Source organism: Schistocerca cancellata, chromosome 12, assembly GCF_023864275.1.
Source record: "Schistocerca cancellata isolate TAMUIC-IGC-003103 chromosome 12, iqSchCanc2.1, whole genome shotgun sequence".
Lineage (NCBI taxonomy): Eukaryota > Metazoa > Arthropoda > Insecta > Orthoptera > Acrididae > Schistocerca > Schistocerca cancellata.
Genome location: NC_064637.1, coordinates 151,974,875 through 152,001,079, shown reverse-complemented (window position 1 = coordinate 152,001,079; position 26,205 = coordinate 151,974,875). Strand labels below are relative to the sequence as shown.

General features: G+C 43.3%; 1 protein-coding gene across 1 annotated transcript in view; it reads right to left on the bottom strand.

Moving 5' to 3' along the window:
* LOC126109740 (putative defense protein 3) overlaps positions 1-26,205 on the bottom strand; it is a 127,497-nt gene that overhangs the window by 57,162 nt on the left and 44,130 nt on the right. Inside the window, exon 3 of the mRNA XM_049914795.1 lies at positions 18,510-18,735. Within this exon, the coding sequence (XP_049770752.1) occupies positions 18,510-18,735 (226 nt within the window). The remainder of the gene's footprint in view (positions 1-18,509; positions 18,736-26,205) is intronic.

The following is a 26,205-nucleotide window of genomic DNA, read 5'->3' as shown; positions in this document are numbered from 1 at the left end:
TTTCGCCTAGGTATCTGAAGTGTGTGACCCCTTTAATTTTGCCGTACTTGGTTGTGATGTCGTCGCCTTCTCTTGTTAGGACTTGCGTTTTTTCAAAAGAGATTTGTAGGCCGCATCCGTATTATTATTAACACCAAACAAAGTTATGTACATTTCTATCGTCCAATGTGCCGGCCAGCCTGTGGAGTGTTTTTAAGGCGGTTTTCCATCTGTTTTCGTGAATGCAGGCTGGTTCCCCTTATTCCGCCTCAGTTACACTATGTCGGCTACTGCTGCGCAAACACTGTCTCCACCTATGTGTACACCACAATTACCCTACCACGCAAACATTTGGGGTTACACTCGTCTGGTGTGAGACGTTCCCAGGGGGAGGGGGGGGGGGGACACTGGGGACCGAACCGCACAATAGCCCTGGGTTCGGTGTGGGGCGGCGGTGGGGTGGGTGGACTGCTGTGGCCTGTTTTGGGGTGGTGAACCACTGAGGGCTACGGCGGGGACGAAGCCTCTCCGTCGTTTCTAGGTTCCCGGTTCACATACACACCATACCCACACACAGTGGAAGAGATAATTACGCTCTCAATGTGCGATATGTATCCATAATGTGGAACTCGGTTTTTAATATTACTACTGGTTTTAGTTTTTGAAATAATATTATTAATGTTTTAATTTGCACCACGTACAAGTTGATTTTTCCTATTTGTATTAAGATAAGTGATGAATGCATTTTAGAATATCATCGTAATTTATGTATTTTTATGACATTATACCTTTTAAATAAATTTAAAAAAAGTGGGGCGCAAATGAAACAGTAAAGTGGGTGCTAGTTAGTATCGACATCATACACCGAGGGTAGCTGGGTGGAAATGTAAGCAGCAAGTTCAGTTTAACTGACGTTTGATAGCTGCAATATCAAGTGGCACCGTGATCTATTGTTTTTACGATGAGTCAACACGACTAAAATATATTTACGATATAGTTTTCATTTATATTTTTAAGCCTGATTCTCATTATGTTCCTGTATTCACGCTCTAGTACGGTTCTACGCGCTACAGTCTGCAACCGCGCTACCGCTACGGTCGCAGGTTCGAATCCTGCCTCGGGCATGGATGTGTGTGTGGTGTCATCGCCAGACACCACACTTGCTAGGTGGTAGCTTTAAATCGGCCGCGGTCCATTAGTACATGTCGGACCCGCGTGTCGCCACTGTCAGTATTTGCAGATCGAGCGCCACCACACGGCAGGTCTAGAAAGACGGACTAGCACTCGCCCCAGTTGTACGACGACTTTGCTAGCGACTACGCTGACGAAGCCTTTCTCTCATTTGCCGAGAGACAGTTAGAATAGCTTTCAGTTAAGTCCATGACTACGAACTAGCAAGGCGCCATTAACCATATCTGGAGAGAGTCTCACTTGTATAACAAAGAGCGATGTACCACAATCATGGAATTAAAGTAAAGTAAACAGACGCTACGTACTTTTCTTTAGTGCATTAATAACGTATCCTGTTCCAGACTTCACGCCAGTCGGAGTGTGTGTACGCGTGCCTTTCGGTTACCCGTCACTGTGGACTGGCTGTCTTGTCAGTCCACTACAGTGTGTAATGTCCTTAGGTGAGTTAGGTTTAAGTAGTTCTAAGCTCTAGGGGACTGATGACCTCAGAAGTTAAGTCCCGTAGTGCTCAGAGCCATTTGAACCATTTGAACCACTAGTAGTGGAAACAGCAAATAAAATGGATCTGCAATAAACGGATTAAAAATTTGCGACCGACGCAGCCCTTCCTCCACTCGTGAATGTTATTTGTCATTGTTAAAACGTTCTTAGCACGGGACAAATTGAATAAGACTGATAAGAATTCTGTCACAAAATTTTAAATATTAGGGTCAAATAGAGTGCAATGCGCTACGTTTCACGAATTTCAAAAATGCCTCCCATACACAGGCAAAATACGAAAAGAGAAGGTATATCGTTTTGTCCGACCTCTCCTACCTTCCAAACTTCACAGATCATCTTCTGCAGACCTTGCAGAACTAGCACTCCGGGAATGTGATTTAGCATAGCCTGTCGAAATTACAGCTGTCAGGACGACTCGTGCGCCGTGCTTGGGTAGCTCAGATGGTAGAGCACTTGCTGGCGAAAAGCAAATGTACTGAGTTCGTGTCTCGGTCCGGCACACAGTTTTAATCTGTCAGGAAGTTTCATACTAGCGCACACTCCGCTGCAGAGTGGAAATTTGATTCTGGAACTAGTACCTTTACGCATATATTCTATTACTTTAATATTATTGGAAAAAGTAAGAAAATGCGTTTACGTTTAGTCTTCATTCTGAATGGCACACCGACCGCACGATCGCCCACAATGTAAGGTTCTGACGTCACACAATAACAGTGACTGTTGACAGCAGACGTGGGTCGTTCGGGACCGATGCAGAGGAACAACGGTTCACTAAGCTGGTCGTATTTTATGCCGTTGTGGCAGAAACTAACGATTTAGCACAAAAGCCATTCACTGCAACTTTCCCTGCCCTAGTCCGTAGTAACTTAAACGACATAGATATGCCTAAAGTTATCAGTATCACATACCATGGGTTTTTTCTTTTTCTTCAAGTTCTCTGTCGTCTTCACAGCGAGAATCGCCATAATCACTTTCGCTGTCACTATCTACGCCCTCTAAACGTATTATTATTTCATCTATTTCATCGTCGAATGAGATTTCCTGCTGCATGTATTCTGCCTCCAAGCTTTTTGACGAGTTCGCACACTGGAATCCTATCTTCTCTAGTCAATTAAATTTCTCCTCGCACAAATGTTTCACAGACGTTACGTTTCAGAGAACGCTGCTAGAAGCTTACCACCCTTTCACAACAGACCAAATACTCTCTGTTGGATTTAATGCCGCGTGGACAGGAGGAATACTTCGCGGCCCTTGAGTTGTTTCTTCAAAAAAGCTCATATAGAAGAGGTTTCAGCGTGTTATCCGAGAAGAGGACACGTTCCTTTGTTAAACACCTTCTTATATCCTTTTTACGAGGTTCATTCAGTAATTAAAGAGACAAATTGTTATTGTTGTGGTCTACAGTCTGGTTTGATGCAGCTCTCCATGCTACTCTATCCTGTGCAAGCTTCTTTATCTCCCAGTACTTACTGCAACTTACATCCTTCTGAATCTGCTTAGTGTACTCATCTCTTGGTCTCCCTCTTCGATTTTTACACTCCACGCTGCCCTCCAATACTAAATTGGTGATCCCTTAATGCCTCAGAACATGTCCTACCAAACGATCCCTTCTTCTTGTCAAGTTGTGCCACAAACTAATCTTCTCCCCAATTCTATTCAATACCTCCTCATTAGTTATGTGATCTACCCATCTAATCTTCAGCATGACAGATTGTTTATAAGGTCAAAAATACGCTTGAAGCTGGCGAGTCGGCTTGAAACGTCCACATTAGTTGAACAACGCTCTGTTGTTCGTTTTTTTACTTGCTGAAGGCGAGAAAGCAGTAAATATATACTGTAGAATGTCTAAAGTCTATGGTGAACGTTGTATGAACAGTGCAAATTTTTACAAGTGGGTAGAGCAGTTCAAAAATGGTCGGGACTCAGTGACTGACGAACAACGTTCCGGCCGACCAGTTGCAGTTTCAACTCCCTCACTTGAAAGTCGAATTCATGACATCATTCGTGCCGACTGCCCTGTGACTGGTAATGATAGTTCAAAATGGTTCAAATGGCTCTGAGCATTGTGCGACTTAACTTCTGAGGTCATCAGTCGCCTAGAACTTTGAACTAATTAAACCTAACTAACCTAAGGACATCACACACATCCATGCCCGAGGCAGGATTCGAACCTGCGACCGTAGCGGTCGCTCGGCTCCAGACTGTATCGCCTAGACCCGCACGGCGAAAATGATAGTTGGTAAGGTTCAAGTTAGTACTGGTACAGTTCATAACATTAAGTGTAACAAGCTGAAGTACCGCAAAACATGTGCAAGACGGGTCCCAACAAAATTTTAACGTGTGATGAAACTTGAGTTCACTATTATGAGTCAGAATCAAAAAGACAAAACACGGAGCGGAAGAACACCAACTGACGTGTCAAGAAAAAAAGGGTTCAAATGGCTCTGAGCACTATGGGACTCAACATTTATGCGACTTAACTTCTGAGGTCATCAGCCCCCTAGAACTTAGAACTACTTTAACCTAACTAACCTAAGAACAGCATACAACACCCAGTCATCACGAGGCAGAGAAAATCCCTGACCCCGCCGGGAATCGAACCCGGGAACCTGGGCGCGGGAAGCGAGAACGCTACCTCGGAACCACGTGCTGCGGACGTCAAGAAAAAATTCAGAACCAAAGCATAAGCAGGAAAAGTCATGTTGATGGATTTTTGGGATGCTGAAGGTCCAGTTTTTTGTGATTATCTCGAAGAGCAGCGTCCAATGAACAGCCATCATTACTCTGATTTGCTTTTAAACAAGGTGAAGCCAACCATGAGAGAGAGACATCGTGGACCTCAGAGGAGAGGTGTGATTCTCCAGCAAGACAACGCACGTCCTCATATTGCTCAACTAAGCCGTGAAACCATCGACAAAATGGGCTGGGAAGTACTGCCTCATCCCCCTTACAGTCGTGATTTAGCACCTTGTGATTTCTATTTGTTTGCTGATCTGAAGGAGGCATTATGTGGGGAGAGGTTCCAGGTCAACGAGGACGTGAAAAAGTTAGTGGGACATTGGTTCAAACATCTAGATAAAGAGTTCTTTCCAGCCGGAAGAAAAAAGTTTGTAGCCCGTTGGAATAAGTGCATAAATGTTCAAGGGATTATGTTGAAAAGTAGAAAAAGTATTCGGAATGAGATTTTCACTCTGCAGCGGAGTGTGCGGTGATATGAAACTTCGTGGCAGATTAAAACTGTGTGCCGGACCCAGACTCGAACTCGGGACCTTTGCCTTTCGCGGGCAAGTGCTCTACCATCTGTAAAGTTTGGAAGGTAGGAGACGAGGTACTGGCAGAATTGAAGCTGTGAGGACGGGTCGTGAGTAGTGCTTGGGTAGCTCCGTTGGTAGAGCACTTGCCCGCGAAAGGCAAAGGTCCCGAGTTCGAGTCTCGGTCCGGCACACAGTTTTAATCTGCCAGGAAGTTTCAGAAAAAGTATTGTTTTGTAAACGCCTTTTCCTCCAGACCAATTTGTCTCTTTCATTACTGAATGACCCTCACCTCTGAATTGATTCGATGTCTTCCTTTAATCCGACCTGGTACAGATCCCAAACACCCGCGCAATACCCAGGAACAGGTCACACCAAGTCCTATATGCGGTCTCGTTTGCAAGTGAACCACACTTTTCTAAAATTGTCTCAATAAACCGAAGTTGAACATTTGCCTTCTCTGTCACAGTTTTGACACGCTCATTCTATTTCTTATCGCATTACAACGTTAAGCCCAGACATACAAACAACTTGGCTGCGTCAAGCAGGACGGTACTAATGCTGTAACCTAACATTACAGATTTGTTCTCCCTACTCAACCACATTAATTTACATTTTTTACACATTCAGAGTTACCATTCACGATACCAACTAGAAATTTTGTCTAAGTCATTCAACTTCCGCACCCTACCGTACGCCACAGCATCATCAGCAAACAACCACAGGTTGCTGCCTACCTCTTCCGCCGAATCATTTATGAATATGGAGAACAACAGTGGTCCTATCACACTTCCCTGGGGCACTGCTAACGATATCCTTGTCTCTGATGAACACTCGCCGTCGAGGACAACATACTGGGTTCTACTATTCAGGAAGTCTTAGAGCCACCTTCGTTAACAGTCTGCAATGTGGCACAGTATCAAATGCCTTCCAGAAACGTAGAAATATGGGGTCCGCCTGTTCTCCTTCATCGATAGTTCGCAGTAACTGGAGAAAAGGGGCAACCTGCGTTTCGCATGAGCGATGCTTTCTAAAAGCATACTGATTCGTGGACATAAGCTTCTCATTCTCAAGAACGTTTCTTATAGTCGAGTTAAGAATATGTTCAAGGATTCTGCAGCAAACCGAAGTTAGGAATATCGGCTTATAATTATGCGGGTCCGTTCTTTTACCCTTCTTATATACGGGAGTCACCTGTGCTTTTATCCAGTCACTTGGAACTTTGTGTCGGGTGAGAGATTCACGATAAATACAAGGTAGGTAAGGGACCTGTGGTGTCACCGCCAGACACCACACTTGCTAGGTGGTAGCCTTTAAATCGGCCGCGGTCCGCTAGTATACGACGGACCCGCGTGTCGCCACTGTCAGTGATTGCAGACCGAGCGCCGCCACACGGCAGGTCTAGAGACACTTCCTAGCACTCGCCCCAGTTGTACAGCCGACTTTGCTAGAGATGGTTCACTGACAAATTACGCTCTCATTTGCCGAGACGATAGTTAGCATAGCCTTCAGCTACGTCATTTGCTACGACCTAGCAAGGCGCCATTATCATTTGCTATTTATCTTGTGATGCATGTACCGTCAGACCGATGTTCACCAATTACGGATTAAAATTAAGTATTCCCGAAGCTACGTACTTTTCTTCCTACTATAAACTCCTATAAATGTTCCAGACCTCACGCCAGCCTGCGTGAGCTTTTCGGCTACCCATCATAGTGGCTTGGCTGTCTTGCCAAGTCACAACAAGACCAATGCCGTGGAGTACTCTTGAAATCCTGTAATGATATGTATGGCAAACGACAAACACAAATTTTGCATTTGCCGACTGCAGTGTGTTAAATACAGTGTGCCGCAGGGTTCTGTACTGGGACCAATCTTGTTTTTGCTCTTTGTAAGTGACCTGGAACCATCCAGCCCTAGCTATAAGTACATTAAATATGCCGATGATACAAATACACTTATCAAAGGAAAGACCCCAGAAGAGGTCCAAAATGAAATAAAAAAGAGCACTTCACATGTATCAGAAGTATTCGCAATGAACAACTTAATAATAAACACACATAAAACAAACACTATGCATCTACACACAGTGCAGAATAAACAGACTTTAACTGCAACCATAGAACTGTTAGGCAAAAGACTTGAAATTGTAAATAGCACCAAATGTTTGGGAGTTTGGATCCAAGATGACCTAAGATGGCAGAAACACACACAACACCTATGTAGTAAATTAAATAGCATTTGTTATAGTATAAAGATTCTTGCTGGATGCACATCAATGCAAGCCATAAAAAATGTGTACTATGCCTAGGCAGAATCACTATTAAGATATGGTTTAATTTGCTGGCGAAAAACACCACCCAGCAAAAGCTGTTTTATTGCACAAAAAAGAATTATAAGAGCCATGGAAGGCTCAGCACCTAGATCTTCATGCAAACCCTCATTTAAAAAGCTTCATATTCTTCCATTACCATGCCTCTATATCCTAGAAACAATAATGTTTATAAGGAAAATCGTAGATGAAAATAGATTGCTCCAAAAAACCAAAACATCCATTCATACAACACAAGGAATAATCAAGATTTACATATGCAGTTTTCACATACAACACTAAAACAAAAAGGATCCTTGCAAGCAGGAAAAAAACTGTATAACAAAGTACCTGAAAAATTAAGGCAATAACTGGCATAAATAAATTCAAAACTGCAATGAGTGACTACTTGCTACAGAATTGCTTCTATAGTGTTGATGAATTTTTATTTACGATGTAAATATGTTAAAAATTTAAATATTTTATACAATTAAGGCCAAAATAAGAAATGTATACATGTCGATTTATCTGTGTATTATATGTGGTCTATTACATATATGTGTGTGTCTGTATAATCAAGGGCGAAAGTATGAAATGTGTGCGTGTAAAATTTGTTTGTGTATTTGTGAAATGTTAATCCCATATGTTAGAGTTATATTCTATATACTGAAAACCATACAACAGTTTTTCTGTTAAACTTTATTGCAAATATATCATTATGTACGCCTGTACAGTGTATGATTCACAGGACCGATGAATATACAATACATTTTTGGTTATGCATGTTTCGGTTGAAGTGAATTAGGATTATCTATTGTAGGGTGTGCTAGAATGACGCGGGTGCCGTACAGCAATGTGAAACTCATTTTTTGACACTTCACAACCACAGTAAAAAGAAAACTAGCAGATTCGACTATGTTCACAGTCCCACGTGGTTTAACGGGCACGACGGCCAGCGCATTCTTCGCGACTGCAGAGGAAACTACTTGAGCAACGCTGTGTGCAGCGCCTCGGGCGGTGGGATGCGTAACTACCTCCGCGGTGCGGAATCTGTGGCGTCGTTAATGGAGTCAACTTTCTCCGTTCCGTGGGCGCGCTTTTCTGGTATTATTATTACGTCTGGCAGCCGGCGATCTGCTGCAAACTAGGCTCACGATTATCTCTGCTTATGCAATCTCTCCGGGCAGCTGCTCTGTTCCCGGCTAGCGGAACGCATGTGGAGAAAGCGGCCTCCGTTTATAAGCGCTCACGTCGTTTTCTAACGAGCATTAGTCTGCAACGCTGTTAAGTAACTCATCATTCTGCTTTCAAAGCCGCACCGTTTCCGGACATTCTCTGCCCTCGACTCTCATTTCGCACTCATTATTTCCATCGGTTTGATGAGCTCTAGGCACTGGAATATCGCTAACGTTTATTTGTATAAACAAATCTCTGTGAGCGAGGTTTGTACGCTTCTTCCGCGGACATCAACACAGAGCTATCCATTTCGACCCTACATCTTCATATACAGTGCGTAACAAAAAGTCATGGCCAAATTTTCAGGAAATATCTCTCACACATTGAGGAATAAAATTTTAGTGACAAGGGAGAAATCACGGAGTCCCACAAGGTTTAATTTTGGAACCACTCCTATTCCTTATTGCGGACTGTCGAGAATCCTCACGAAATTGTGTAATCACGCCATCAACAAAGAGTTCCGTTTAGACAGATATTGTTGATGACTGTTTGTTAGCGCTTCTTATTGTAGAACCAAGGATGAGAGGAGAGACTTACCATGCTTTCTTAGAGGATACTTTACCTGTTCTGCTAGAATATGTGCCTTTAATAACGCGATAAAGTAAGTACTTCACGTAAGATGGAATTCCTCTCATTTCGATGTTCATGTTCGTAGGCTTTTAATTAAGAGAGTTGCAGATATATTTTCAGTTGTATTTCTTGCTTTTTCGCGTGTAGAAGGCGTCTTGATTTCGTAGCATTTGTCCATGAGATGTCCTTAATTCAAATGCGTGTTTATTTAGTAAGCTTTTAAAACTCTTCATGTCAGAATTCGTGTGATATCAGTGTGTTCGTTCATTCTTCAGTCTTTATCCTTTGTTGGTGAACATGTCAAGTGCCCAGGATGAGCTTTGATCGACTTCAGTGCCAGATCGAGACTAAAGCACGAACTGACACAAAAAATTGCACTAATACTGATATATAAGAGCTTAAAAGTTTCCCGAACGAATAGGCATTTGAATTTAGGAATAAACAAAAACATGAAAGGCTCAGCTGGTTGATCTTTAGGTACACTTGGAAGCATCTACTCATGGACAAAGGCTTTGTAATCAGTGTGCCTCCTAAAAGTAAAAACTAATTAAATAGAACCAAACTATGACCACGAAAGTAACTACTTAGATGTAGTACTAAGCAGAATCTGACTGAAATTTACTATGTGAAATAACGACTTTACGCCTAATTCCAAATTATAACAGCAAACTGAATGAAGATACTGTACCATACCTACTGGGTGTCCACAAGAAACGTTCTGGTGGGTCCGAAGAATTTAGGGGGTCTGTCCCTACTAAGGAAGTGGTTAACTAGTACTGTTAACTACCTTGCCATTTGATAAGCCTTGTGCATCCAAGCAATGGAACATCGCTGGCACACTCTCCGTTCACGAATCGCTCTATGACTTCGAAACTGGGTTGTTTGCGATTTTTGCGTGAACAACATACTGTCGGAAAGAGCAAAAACTCGAGTTTTACATGGCTCCCACTGGAAAGTAGCAGTGTGCGCCCATTTCAGTTCTAGTAAAAATGGTGTCGCGACAGAAAGCGTTTAGTGTTCTACGTCTTGGGCAGTGGAGGTCAGTAATAACTGTTCAGCGTGACTTTCATACTATGTTTGGTGTGCAACCTCCTATAGCGCCTCCTCTGCTAGCACCATCTCGCAACGCGGGCTGCAGTATAAGAACAGAGCCGGAGTTGCGGTAGTGCCTAGATTGCACTTGTATGTGATGGAGACACTTAACATTTATTATGTCATCTCTCTTGCACGCCTACGTGCTACTTACGACAATTTTGGCAGACCTGCGTGTTATAGGCAACTATTAGTATCACCACTGAAACTTCCTGGCAGATTAAAACTGTGTGCCCGACCGAGACTCGAACTCGGGACCTTTGCCTTTCGCGGGCAAGTGCTCTACCAACTGAGCTACCGAAGCACGACTCACGCCCGGTCTCACAGCCTTACTCCTGCCAGTATCTCGTCTCCTACCTTCCAAACTTTACAGAAGCTCTCCTTTCTTTCAGGAGTGCTAGTTCTGCAAGGTTCGCAGGAGAGCTTCTGTAAAGTTTGGAAGGTAGGAGACGAGATACTGGCAGAAGTAAGGCTGTGAGACCGGGCGTGAGTCGTGCTTCGGTAGCTCAGTTGGTAGAGCACTTGCCCGCGAAAGGCAAAGGTCCCGAGTTCGAGTCTCGGTCGGGCACACAGTTTTAAGCTGCCAGGAAGTTTCATATCAGCGCACACTCCGCTGCAGAGTGAAAATCTCATTCTGGAGTATCACCATTGTTTGCCTTGATGTTGTAACCTGTATGTGTCCTAAAGTAAGTAACTAAATTTATATGTATACATTTATGTAAGTGGAATCCAAGCCCACTTTTATAGTGTTTTCTGTCCTCCCTAGATCCGATGATGGCGGCTTTAGTTTCGCCGAAACCGGTAATCATGGAATAGAAAGAATTCCTGCGATCTTGGCTACCAGTTTGCCGCGTGGGATTAGCCGTGCGGTCTCAGACGCTGCAGTGATGGACTGTGCGGCTGGTCCCGGCGGAGGTTCGAGTCCTCCCTCGGGCATGGGTGTGTGTGTTTGTCCTTAGGATAATTTGGGTTAAGTAGTGTGTAAGCTTAGGGACTGATGACCTTAGCAGTTTAAGTCCCATAAGATTTCACACATTTGAACTTTTTTTTTTTTAGCTACCAGTTTATTGTTTTACTAGTGTCCTATTTCTTCATATGAGCATTCTTCAAAAATAGTTGCTGACAATGATGAACAAAAATCCGAATGACGAGACTGGTTTCTGCGGTGGGCGCAGACGAGTTAGGAGATATGCTGACGTAATCGGCGCTCGCCAATACCTACAGAAACTGCAGCGTTTAGATTCATCACGCCATTTTGACACTACTGCTGCTAGGTCAATGGCGTTTGCAGAAATGAAAAAACAGGGAAGTCGGCATTAAGTGTTCCAGACAAATCCGATATGCATCAAAAGTGAACGACGGACCCATTGGACGCCTTTTATTGTGCCATGTACATGCAGTTGGCAAGTTGGTTATCGCCAAGCGTGAACTTGTATCTTATTCCTTTCAATTCTTGCTCTGAACTGGATAGACAGGGAGCTACATTGAAGTGCCAAAGAAACCGGTATAGGCATGCAGATTCAAATATAGAGACATGTAAATAGGCAGAATACGGCGCTATGATCGGCAATGAATATACACTACTGGCCATTAAAACTGCTACACCACGAAGATGACGTGCTACGGACCGCCTGGTGAAACGTTGTTGTGATGCCTCGTGTAAGGAGGAGAAATGCGCACCATCACGTTTCCGACTTTGATAAAGGACGGATTGTAGAGCCGGCCGTGGTGGTCTAGCGGTTCTGGCGCTGCAGTCCGGAACCGCGAGACTGCTACGGTCGCAGGTTCGAATCCTGCCTCGGGCATGGGTGTGTGTGGTGTCCTTAGGTTAGTTAGGTTTATGTAGTTCTAAGTTCTAGGGGACTTATGACCTAAGATGTTGAGTCCCATAGTGCTCAGAGCCATTTGAACCATTTGAACGGATTGTAGCCTACGGACGCGAAATTTAACCGACAGGAACAAGATGCTGTGATATGCAAATGATTAGCTTTTCAGAGCATTCACACAAGGTTGGCGCCTGTGGCGACACCTACAACGCGCTGACATGAGGAAAGTTTCCAACCGATTTCTAATACACAAACAGCAGTTGACCGGCTTTGCCTGGTGAAACGTTGTTGTGATGCCTCGTGTAAGGAGGAGAAATGCGCACCATCACGTTTCCGACTTTGATAAAGGTCGGATTGTAGCCTATCGCGATTGCGGTTTATCGTATCGCGACATTGCTGCTCGCGTTGGTCGAGATACAATGACTGTTAGTAGAATATGGAATCGGTGGGTTCAGGAGGGTAATACGGAACGCCATGCTGGATCCCAATGGCCTCATATCACTAGCAGTCGACATGATAGGCATCTTATCCGAATGGCTGTAATGGATCGTGCAGCCACGTCTCGATCCCTCAGTCAACACATGGGGACGTTTGCAAGACAACAACCATCTGCACGAACAGTTCGACGACGTTTGCAGCAGCGTGGACTATCAGCTCGGAGACCATGGCTGCGGTTACCCTTGACGCTGCATCACAGACGGGAGAGCCTGCGATGGTGTACTCGACGACGAACCTGGGTGCACGAATGGCAAAACGTCTTTTTTTCTCATGAATCCAGGTTCTGTGTACAGGATCATGATGGTCGCATCCGTGTTTGGCGACATCGGGGTGAACGTACATTGGAAGCGTGTATTCGTCATCGCCCTACTGGCGTATCACCCGCCGTGATGGTATGGGGTGCCATTGGTTACACGTCTCGGTCACCTCTTGTTCGTACTGACGGCACTTTGAGCAGTGGACGTTACATTTCAGATGTGTTCGACCTGTGGCTCTACCCTTCATTCGATCCATGCGAAAACCTACATTTCAGCAGGATAATGCACGGCCGCATATTGCAGGTCCTGTACGGTCGTTTCTGGATACAGAAAATGTTCGCCTGCTGCCCTGGCCAGCACATTCTCTAGATCTCTCACCAACTGAAAACGTCTGGTCAATGGTGACCGAGCAACTGGCTCGTCACAATACGCCAGTCACTACTCGTGATGAACTGTGGTATCGTGTTGAAGCTGCATGGGCAGCTGTAGCTGTACACGCCATCCAAGCTCTGTTTGACTCAATGCCCAGGCGTATCAAGGCAGTTATTACGGCCAGAGGTGGTTGTTCTGGGTACTGATGTCTCAGGATCTATGCACCCAAATTGCGTGAAAATGTTATCACATGTCAGTTCAAGTATAATATATTTGTCCAATGAATACCCGTTTATCATCTGCATTTCTTCATGGTGTAGCAATTTTAATGGCCAGTAGTGTATAAGACAACAACAGTCTGGCGCAGTTGTTAGATCGGTTACTGCTGCTACAATGGCAGGTTATCAAGATTTAAGTGAGTTTGAACGTGGTGTTATAGTCGGTGCAGTAGCGATTGGACACAGCATCTCCGACGTAACGATGAAGTGGGGATTTTCTCGTACGACCGTTTGACGAGTGTACCGTGAACATCAATAAGCCGGTAAAAAATCAGATGTCCTACATTGCCGAGGCCGGAGGAAGATCCCGCAAGAATGGGAGCAACGATGACTGAAGAGAATCGTTCAAAGAGGCAGAAGTGCAACCGTTCCGCAAATTACTGTAGATTTCAGTGCTGGGCCATCAACAAGTGTCAGCGTGCGAACCATTCAACGAAACATCGTCGGTATGGGCTTTTAGAGCCGGAGATACACTCGTGTACCCTTGATGACTGCACGACACAAAGCTTTACACCTCGCCTCGGCCCGTCAACACCGACATTGGACTGTTGACGACGAAGCATTTTGCCTGGTCGGGCGAGTCTCGTTTAGAATTGTATCGAGCTGATGGACGTGTTCGGGTATGGAGATAAGCTCATGACTCCATGGACCCTGCATGTCAGCAGGGGACTGTTCAAGCTGGTGGAGGCTCTGTAATGGAGTGCGGAGTGCGTAGTTGGAGTGATGTAGGACCCCTGATACGCCTAGATACGACTCTGACAGGTGACACGTACGTAAACATCCTGTCCGGTTACCTGCATCCATTCATGTCCATTCTGCATTCCGAGAGATTCGGGCAATTCCAGCAGGACAATGCGACAACCCACACGTGTAGAATTGCTACAGGAGCACTCTTCTGACTTCAAACACTTGCGCTGGCCACCACATGAACATTTTTGAGCATATCTGGGATGGTTTGCAACGTGCTGTTCAGAAGAGCTTATCGTACTCTTACGGATTTATGGACAGCCCTGCAGGTTTCATGGTGTCAATTCCCTCCAGCACTACTTGAGACATTAGTCATGCCACGTCGTGTTGCGTCAACTCTGCGTGCTCTTGGGGGGGGGGAGGGAGGGGGAGGCGTGTGGGCAGGTGTACCAGTTTCTCTGGCTTATAGCGTCCCCAGCGAAATAATAAGAAAAGACTTTAAAAAACTGTATTTATAAAGAAGAGACATTTAAAAATTGAATAATATACATTTTTCTCATGTATCCGTATTATAATAATTTCTCTGTGTAAGTTTCGAGGGCAAAGAAATATAACAAAATGATCTAAAGAAGCCACAAGATACGCTCTTTTGTTTTTAGTCGTCTTCACTACTTCTCTTGTCTTGGTTGTGTGTAGACGGACATCTTGCGAGTGCTGGCAAATGTAAGCATATTTGTTCTAATTAAGCAGATGAAATCGGGATCACCTCTTACAAATTAAAAGTGCACAATAATATTAAAACAATATATTATCCGCCTTCCTTGAATTAACCTGCATTCGAGTAATTTGCAGTGCAACAATCGCAGCGGCCGATACAGCCAACGACGCCATTACGTGGCGTTATTAACTTATAACATTTAACGGAGCGAAAAACTCGCCCGCTACTAACATAGTATACATTTTTCTCCACAGCCGCCCGACGCTGCAGAAAATAAGTAGATTTAAGATTCTTATTTTCAGTGCAAAAGCCGAGAGCCAGAACCAGGACTCCGACTACAATGCAATGGTTAACGAAGGGAAGAAGAAATACTCTCGCGCGTGTGTGGGCCGCAATTGTAATTAATAACTAAAGATTTTTTTGCTTTAAAGTGAACTGACTAGCCGAGGAAATTAATATGAAAAGTTTATTCCATTGTTCAACTTATATGTTCATGCTTTAAGGTTCAGTGAGTCTAACGTTCATAAACGTAAAAAATAATTTATACTGAAGATTAAATTGTTTAAAAAGGAGAACTTCACAAAAGCATTTAATTGTAAATCAAAATTATTCACAATAAAGGATGACAGCCAAAAACAGTTGCAGGATAAAATTTATTAAAATTCTTGACCAAGGTTTCGGTACATATAAATATACCTTCATCAGAAGTAAAACTACTAAAATTACATCATGTAATGGAGAATAATAAAAACAATTATGTTGTACAAATGGAGATGATGTTTTAATTACTGACGACGCCTTTGGCATAATTGTTTTTATTATTCTCCATTACATGATGTAATTTTAGTAGTTTTACTTCTGATGAAGGTATATTTATATGTACCGAAACCTTGGTCAAGAATTTTAATAAATTTTATCCTGCAACTGTTTTTGGCTGTCATCCTTTATTGTGAAGAATTTTAACAGTTGCTGCCACAGCCATGTTTAAAATCATGAAATCAAAATTAAATGAAATATCACTTACATTAAGGCCCACCACGTAAGTCGGCAACAATTAACGTTACCAATAAATAATATATTAAATTACGACGGCCGACGGACGGGAGAGGCTCTTCAGTGTAGCTTGTTGATATACAGAATATCTAATAATAAATCAATACTTAAACAGGCAGTTTTAAAACCAGCAGTATATTTACAATGTGCAGCCGATACTTTTATAGGCCAGTACGTCGATATTTTTTCGTTCATATATCGATAGTTCTGACATATCAGGGGACTGTTGACAATAGCTGTTAAGTTCCATAGTGCTCAGAGCCATTTTCTGACATATCGAGGGCCATTAGTGATATCTTTTTATATCGATGTGTCGAAATGGTTCAAATGGCTCTGAGCACTATGGGACTTAACTACTGAGGTCATCAGTCCCCTAGAACTTAGAACTAATTAAACCTAACTAACCTAAGGACATCCATGCCCGAGGCAGGATTCGAACCTGCGACCGTAGCGGTCACGCGGTTCCAAACTGACGCGCTTAGAACCACACGGCCACACCGGCCGGCTATCGATGTGTCGGATTCCCTCTATTTTTAAAAATGTCAATAGTCCTAGTGTGGAGACTACCGGGTGATCAAAAAGTCAGTGTAAATTTGAAAATAAACTACGGAATACTGTGGATAGATAGGTAAAAATTGACACACATGCTTGGAGCGACATGGGGTTTTATTAGAACCAAAATAAAAACAAAGTTCACAAAATGTCTGGTAGATGGCGCTGGACAGCAAAACGTCGGGAACTGCTACCGTGACGGGTGAGAGGTACGCTGATATGTTACAGAATCGCATCATCCCCAGCCCGGCTGATAAACACCTGCTGGAACGTACGATGTTTATGCAGGATGGCGGTCCACCCCATATTGCTAGACGCGTGAAAGATCTCTTGCGGTCGTCGTTTGGTGACGATCGTGTGCTCAGCCGCCACTTTGGTCACGCTTGGCCTCCCAGGTCTCCAGACCTCAGTCCGTGCGATTATTGGCGTTGGGGTTACCTGAAGTCGCCAGTGTATCGTGACCGACCGACATCTCTAGGGACGCTGAAAGACAACATCTGACGCCAATGCCTCACCATAACTGCGGACATGCTTTACAGTGCTATTCACAACATTATTCCTCGACTACAGCTATTGTTGAGGAATGATGGTGGACATATTGACATTCCTGTAAAGAACATCATATCTGCTGTGTCTTACTTTGTTATGCTAATTATTGCTATTCTGATCAGATGAAGCGCCATCTGTCGGACATTTTTGAGCTTTTGTATTTGTTTGATTCTAATAAAACCCCATGTCATTCCAAGCATGTGTGTCAATTTGTACCTCTATCTACATTATCTACATCTACATCTACATCCATACTCCGCAAGCCGCCTGACGGTGTGTGGCGGAGGGTACCTTGAGTACCTCTATAGGTTCTCCCTTCTATTCCAGTCTCGTATTGTTCGGGGAAAGAAGGATTGTCGGTATGCCTCTGTGTGGGCTCTAATCTATCAGATTTTATCCTCATGGTCTCTTCGCGAGATATACGTAGGAGGTAGCACTATACTGCTTGACTCTTCGGTGAAGGTATGTTCTCGAAACTTTGACGAAAGCCCGTACCGAGCTACTGAGCGTCTCTCCTGCAGAGTCTTCCACAGGAGTGGATCTCTCATCTCCGTAACGCTTTCGCGATTACTAAATGATCCTGTAACGAAGCGCGCTGCTCTCCGTTGGATCTTGTCTATATCTTCTATCAACCCTATCTGGTACGGATCCCACACTGCCGAGCAGTATTCAAGCAGTGGGCGAGCAAGCGTACTGTAACCTACTTCCTTTGTTTTCCGATTCCATTTCCTTAGGATTCTTCCAATGAATCTCAGTCTGGCATCTGCTTTACCGACGATCAACATTATATGATCATTCCATTTTAAATCACTCGTAATGCGTACTCCCAGATAATTTACGGTATTAACTGCTTCTAGTTGCTGACCTGCTATTTTGTAGCTAAATGATGTGGGATCTATCTTTCTGTGTATTCGCAGCACATTACACTTGTCTACATTGAGATTCAGTTGCCATTCTCTGCACCATGGGTCAATTCGCTGCAGATCCTCCTGCATTTCAGTACAATTTTCCATTGTTACAACCTCTCGATACACCACAGCATCATCTGCAAAAAGCCTCAGTGAACTTCCGATGTCATCCACCAGGTCGTTTATGTATATTGTGAATAGCAACGGTCCTATGACACTCCCCTGCGGCACACCTGAAATCACTCTTACTTCGGAAGACTTCTCTCCATTGAGAATGACACGCTGCGTCCTGTTATCTAGGAACTCCTCAATCCAATCACACAATTGGTCTGATAGTCCATATGCTCTTACTTTGTTCATTAAACGACTGTGGGGAACTGTATCGAACGCCTTGCGGAAGTCAAGAAACACGGCATCTACCTGTGAACCCGTGTCTATGGCCCTCTGAGTCTCGTGGACGAATAGCACGAGCTGGGTTTCACATGACCGTCTTTTTCGAAACCCATGCTGATTCCTACAGAGTAGATTTCTAGTCTCAAGAAAAGTTATTATACTCTAACACAATACGTGTTCCAAAATCCTACAACTAATTATTCCGTGATTTATTCAGTTTTCAAATTTATACTGACTTTTTGATCAGCCGGTATATGTGCGTGATAGCTGGCGGTGTGGGTACTCACGTGAAGTAGACCTGGCCGCCGTCGCTCGTGCCCCTCGGCGCCTGCCAGGTGAGCGTGACGCGCGCCTTATCCCGGTTGTCGCCGTGCGTGATGGCGGCGCACTCGGGCAGCCCGTTGGTGTAGGGCGGGTGCTCCTCCCACGTGCCCAGCCACGCCCCCGTGGCCGCGTCGCGCGCCTGCACGAAGAAGCCCCGGAAGGGCTCCCCGCGGCCTCCCTCGATGGTCACTGCCGAACGACACAGGAAGGACGTCTTCACCACGAGCTCAGCTGTGTCCACGGCGGAAGCCGGCTGTTGTTTGGTCGGGTGGTGGATTCGAGGGAGAGGGCCGATCAGCGAGGTCGTCGGTCCCGTCGGATTAGGCCGGTATTACACTATCAAATTTCTTTGTCCAATATCTTTGTCCAATATCTTTGTCCAATATCTTTGTCCAATATCTTTGTCCAATATCTTTGTCCAATATCTTTGTCCAATATCTTTGTCCAATATCTTTGTCAAAGACATTTGATAGTGTAATAGGGACTTTGTGAAATGTCGTCCAATATTTGATCAAATCTAGGGCCTCGCTGTATATTTGATCAAAGAAACCGCTTGTCTTCTGTTCACTGCAATGTGACATGTTACCACATGGAGCGCTAGCATCGCTGCAGCGTACTGTCGTCTGTAGTGTTTTTATAACCATTGCCGGTAAATACAATTGGTGTGTGCCGACAACTACAAAATTAATAGAGATGTCTGAAGCTGATGAGGCGCTTTACAACGTGAGGCACCCTGAATACAAAAATGGATTAAGAAGATTGGAGACCTAACCTGATGTAACCTAACCTAACATAACCCTCTCCTGTAGCAAGGAATGAGAGTGTTATAGTGAGCCTGTCTTCTGAAGATGTAGCAGTTCTTAAGTGAATATTGTGCTTTGTGATATGAGGATACACGTCATTGAGCACATACAGAAATGTATGCTCATCCATTCTTAAGTAATTGATGTACGACTTGTCGTCTTCTACTGTAAGCTCACGTAACAAGTTTTGTTGAATGCTTTTATCGTGTCGTCGTAAAACCCACGGCTTCACCCAGATTAGATTAGTTTTTCGTTCCATAGATCCGTGCTGAGGAGAGCCTCGTGGATGTGGATCATGTCGATTTTTTTTAAGCTGAAATAACAATACTAATAGTATGAATAAATACATCATTTGTTTCTATTAAAAATTTCGCCAATGGAGTAGAAGGAGTTGGCCAGTAGTAAGTCTTTCAGGCTCCTTTTAAACTGATCTTTATTTCCAACTAAATTTTTTATGTTTCCTGGCAAATTATTGAAGATGAGTGTTCCTGAGTAGTGGACCCCTTTTTGAACTAAAGTAAGTTGGTTGGTTTGTGGGATTAAAGGGACCAATATACTAAAATACTAAAAACACCCACAGAGAATAAAAACGAGTAACAGAATAGATCACAGACGCTTTTAAGTCCTTATGCAGATCATTTTTGTTCCTGGTATTGTATGTATGAACTGAGTTGTTTCTTGGAAAAAGAGATGTATTATTTACGACAAATTTCATTAAGAAGTAAATATACTGAGAGGCAGTAGTTAGTATACCCAGTTCTTTGAAGAGGTTTCTGCAGGAGGTCCGTGAATTTACTCCACAAATAATACGTATTACACGCTTTTGGACCTTGAAAACTTGTTTGACTTCAAGATTTACCCCAAAATATTATCCCATATGACATTATGGAATGAAAGTATGCAAACTTTTTCATTTTTATGTTTCCTATGTCTGCTAACACTCGAATTGCAAATACAGATTTGTTAAGGCCTTTCTGCAGTTCTATGGTGTGCTCCTCCCAACTGAATTTATTATCAAGTTGTAATCCCAGGACTTTTAAGACTGTCAACCTCGTATGTATGGTTCCATTTTTTCCCCCACTTCTTTTCCGCATGTGCACACAATGGAATTGGAGTACGTAGAACTGCTGCGGTTAGTAACAAGTTGTTGTCAGCCATCTTGAACTTTGACGAAAAATTTGATGACAGTGTAATACCCCCTCTAGCGCTACGTCAAAGATCTTTGTCAAATATATTTGACTGAATATTTGATCACATCTTTGATCAAATCTTTGACAAAGAAATCTGATAGTGTAATACCGGCCTTAGGGAAGGGTGGGGAAGGAAGTCGGCCGTGCCCTTTCGAAGGAACAATTTTGATATTTGCCTGAAGCGACTTAGCGAAAACGTGGAAAACCTGAATCAGGGTGGCCGGACGCGGGTTCGAACAGTCGTCCTCTCGAATGCGAGGCGAGCGTCCTAATCACAGTGCCCCCTCGCCCGGTAAGTCGACTGTACCACACTTCCAAATAAACAGTGGCTCTTCAGTACATCTAGACAAACGTCTGGAGTCACACCCATTGCCTACACAACTGAGCCCTCAGAGGTTACTCCCAGCAAAAAGCGAACCTCATTCTCAAATCGTCTGTTACTCTGCCTGAAGCCGACTCTGCCTACCAGCCAACTATGCAGGCTGTTGAAGAAGAAACTATTCAGTATTTCAGATGATGCTTGTATGCATCAAAACAAGACAAAAATGAAACTTTGAAACGTCCCCTTTGAACAATTTATACGACTCTGCTTAAACTGACACAATATTTTTAGCGCAACGCAATCTGACTTTCGAAAATCCCTGCAAAAGAATGGCCCTGACTAACATTAATCTATACCTTTCACAAATCACTTACCTCACCAAAAATCTCCGTTACTCGAACTACTGCAATACAGCGAGCGCCACTACTGCCAGCTAAATAAAAGATTCAAACTACGGAAGGCACTAACTACTGATAGGCATAGTTAGCAAATGAAAGATTTTAATAGAGAACAAACAATGTATTTACCTTAATAGTCATAATATATATAGCAGTTCATGACAAATTTCAAAACTCCGCCATCTCTCTCCCCACATCCACCACTGCTGGCGGCTCACATCCAACTGCGCAACGCTACGCGCTGTTCACATCCAGCTGCCGCTGCCCAACACTACAATGGCAGACAACAATGCAAACTAGCCACAGACTGCACACAGCACAGCCAGTGATTTTCATATAGAGCGCTACGTAACGTTGCCAATAAGAAAACATAAACAGCCTACTTACAACTTCCTAGCAGATTAAAACTGTGTGCCGGACCGACACTCGAACTCCGGACCTTTGCCTTGCGGGCAAGTGCTCTACCAACATTTTTTTAAATCTCATTTTGTTCGTTTTTTTTCATCTGCTCTGGGCGGACTTCGTAAGACATCCGTTTAAGTTCGTTGTTGATCGATTAACTCAGTTTTTTTATTACAGAGGGCAGCTAACCCTCTGACCTAACACGCGAGCTACCGTGCCGGCTATCCAACTGAGCTACCCAAGAACGACTCACATCCCCCTCCTCACAGCTTTACTTCTGCCAGTACATCGTCTCCTACCTTCCTAACTTTACAGAAGCTCTCCTGCGAACCTTGCAGAACCAGCACTCCTAAAAGAAAGGATATTAATGAGACATGGCTTAGCCACAGCCTGGGAGACGTTTCCATAATGAGATCTTCACTCTGCAGCCGAGTGTGCGCTGATATGAAACTTCCTGGCAGATTAAAACAGTGTGCCAGACGGAGACTCGAACTCAGGACCTTTGCCACCACATGTCAAAAGTTTCCAAACTATTTACCATCCATGTTTTTCATCACAAGGCTACACTCCACACATACACCGTCACTTATATTAATATTCGATGTCAAGAAATTTCTCATTCAGAAACGCTGTTTCCAGCAATACCCAGTGCTGTTTCCAGCAATACCCAGTGTGCATTTTATGTCCTCTCTGCTTGCGCCAACAAGAACTATTTTGCCGCACAAATATCAGAACTCATTTACTGTTTTTCGTGTTTCATTTCCTAATCTAATTTCCTAGCTCCATCTAATTTAATGCGACTGTATTCCGTCACTTTTTTTACTTTTGTTGATACTCATCTTTTATTCATTCCTCAGCTGTATAGTCTCCACAGCGTAAGGTGGTCGGAGCTCAGTTGCCAATTTTCGTCCAAATCGCTGGGCACGTTCATTCGTTTGTGTGGAAGGGGAAGCCGACATTGTTTGCCACATTCGGCCGGTCGGCGATTACAGAATCGAGGAGCAGGCCCTGCAGTCTTCCTCAATCGATTTTACGGAAACTATTCGGTAAAAAATTTCATTTTTGCGTTACTTATAGCTTTATATTTGATCTTCAGGATGGTGTAACCGTCATTTCGTCAATGGTCATACTTATTGTGATATTTACAACGAAGTAAGACTCTGCGCCAAATTCGAAAAAGTTTGCAATGAAAAATATGGGTCGCTGTGATTTTGCGTTTGGTGCATATTACATAATATGGTGCTGCATATGAAATTTTATTTGCAGATGACGCTGTCGTTTCTAATAAAGTCATCAGAAGATCAAAAGAAACTGCAAAAAGATTTAGAAAAGATATCTGAATGATGCGAAATGTGGCATTTGACCCTAAATAACGAAAAGGGTGAGGTCATCCACATGAGTGCTAAAAAGAACTCGTTAAACTTCGGTTACACGATAAATCAGTCTAATCTGAAAGCCGTAAATTCAACTAAATACCTAGATATTACAATTACGAACAACTTAGATTGGAAGGAAGACATAGAAAATGTTGTGGGGAAGGCTAACCAAAGACTGCGTTTTATTCGCAGGACACTTAGAAAATGTAACAGACCTACTGAGGAGACTGCCTACACTACGCTTATCTGTCCTCTCCTCTTTTAGAGGTGTGGGACTGGCGGAGTACATCGATAAAGTTCAAAGGAAGGCAGCAAGTTTTGTATTATCGCGAAATATGGGAGAGAGTGTCAGAAATGATGCAGGATTTGGACTGGACATCATTAAAAGAAAGGCGTTTTTCGTTGCGACGGAATCTTCTCACGAAATTCCAATCACCTACTTTCTCCTCCGAATGCGAAAATTGTTGACACCGACATACTTAGGGAGGAACGATCACCAAGATAAAATAAGGAAAATCAGGGCTCGTACGGAAAAATACAGGTGTTCATTCTTTCCGCGCGCTATACGAGATTGGAATAATGGAGAATTGTGAAGGTGGTTCGATGAACCCTCTGCCAGGCACTTCAATGCGATTTGCAGAGTATCCATGTAGATGAAGATAATGTATTGAATTTTTCTTCAGACTTCGTTCAATAAATAATGCCCCACATTTCTTTTTAAAAAGCTGTTCATATACGTAGACAAACGTCCTTGTTGGTGTTTCACATTTGTTCTGTGCGCCGGTGAAGTTTCGAACAGTTCTGGCAGATGGCAGAGCCGTAGCACAGCGTCAAAATGGCGTCTACATACGGCTCACGCTACAAGCAGCGGTCTGTTATTGAATTCTTGTGTGCAGAAAAAGAAACTTTATGAACATCCGTAAACATTTGTGTGCAGTGTATGACGATGCTACTGTTGATAGGAGTAGAGTTGGGCGCTGGGTAACGAAAGTTGCAGCCTCAGGAAATGCAGAACCAGAGCTCGATGATCAGCCACGCTCGGGACGTCCTGTCACAGCCGCTGCTCCAGTCGTGCTTCATCGTGCGGATGCCATTACTCGCACCAGCCCCCACAACAGCACGAGTGGTCGACTGTGAAGAGCGGACAAATTGAATAGCTGGGCGGCGGCCATTAGAGTGGTAAACTGACGCGCGGAGTTCGAATGTTTATACATCGCTTTTGGTTATAAAATGCCTTCCCTTGACTTAGGTCACAAACATAATGTCTCATTTAAATACGTTACTACAATATACTTTTTAATTTATGAACAAACAGCAAATAGTCACTGTTTATGAATTTATCTTACGTACTACATGGAATCTGCCGTAGCTAAAAGTTATGTACTGGACCCCTAGCATTTTTCGTAGTTCATTTACGATAGATGTACACAAAATGCATCAAAATACTCGAAGATTTGCCCACTATATTAATACATATTTTCTGACTCTACCTTGCTTTAGATTTTATGAGGAGAAGTGCGTTATATATGGCATAGTGCTTTGGCAACTCAAAACCAAATTATCAAGTTTCAACCTAACCTAGACCATGAAAACACTACCGATCAGCCAACTTTCTTCAAAATGATCAGAACATATAAAATGGTTTTCTGTCGGTCGGAAATGTTGCCTACTGACAGCGTGTAACCATTTTTGTAACAGCTGTGGTTTTGAGAAAGGATACCTGCAAATAGATGCACAGACATTATGCTAATACCGTGTTACAAAAACATTTATTAAGCAAGTGCACTGACATACAAAACAACTTAAAATATTCACATATCAGTGAAATGTAATATTCGTTCCTTTCTCGAATTTATTTGTACAATTAATCGCTGCACGACTGTTCACATTGTACTTCTTTTGATTGGAACGTACAGACAGTAGATTTACGAGTAACAAATACTGTATGTACGTCCCAACAAATATACAACGTTGAATCAGGGTCTTCATAAACAACAATACTAGACAACATATCAGACTACAACCACTATAATGGCGTCCAGCCGAAGGTTCAAATTATCCCGCGACTGCAGAGCCATCTGTGAGTCTAGTTATTTTTTTACAAGGTCTTTGACTCGCACTGACCGCTGCTTAAAGGTTCTCTACGGGGATCACACTTTGAAGATGACGAGAGTGTCAGTCATGCAGTGAAAACATGGCTACTCCTAGAGAGCAAGAGCTTTTACCATCGCGGGATACATGCTATTCCACAAAGTTGGCATACGGCCTTAGAACGTGATGGAGACTACGTAGAAAAATAAGACACGGACAAGACATGTTGATGTGTATAGTCACCAAATTCTGAGTCTTAACGATAAAAAAAATGGAAATGATCGTATGACATTGTTGGCCGGGAGGCCCCATTCGGGGCAGTTCGGCCGCCTCTTTGCAAGTCCTTTTTAGCTGACACCACTTCGGCGACGTGCAAGTCAATGAAGATGAAAATGATGATGAAGGACACACAACACCCAGTCCCCTTCAGGGAATCGAACCCGGGCACCGTGCGTGGTAGGCGGTAATGCTCCCGTTACGCTACGGAGGCGGACTCTTAACGATAAATATTGAAACGTGTTACAAAGCGGACACAATAGGAAGGACCAGGCCCCTTTACTTTTTTTCTTTTATCACTCGTTTATTACATCAGAGAAACACACATTTTAAGACAAAATTTAACTACATGAAATACTGCTCCCAGTAAAGGTTAAGCAGTGACAAAATTTAGTTCTCTTAAGGGTTTCTCCTGGCAACAAATTTTAAGGACGCAATGTAAGGTTTGTATCAATTTAGCTCAAACACGTAGCTAAACAGACACAGACACTTTAACAATTTCGGCAACAAATAAATAGCGTGAATTTGTACTCACAGTAACCAACTAATCAACCGCCTTGCCATTGAATAAGTAGCAGGCCATTTGGAACGAGTTAGCAACACCCAGCAACTATGGGAGTTAATACCAACAGTCTTTAAATGTCTTGCTCCCCATTAAATAAACAAACTTACAGCAATTAAATGAATAACAAATCAAACACACTACGCTCCACTCAAACTCTTCAGTGGAAGCCAAGCCAAATTGAAGATTCCATTAACTGACTAGCACTGAAGTCACACTAAAGCTCATCTCTGTGTTCC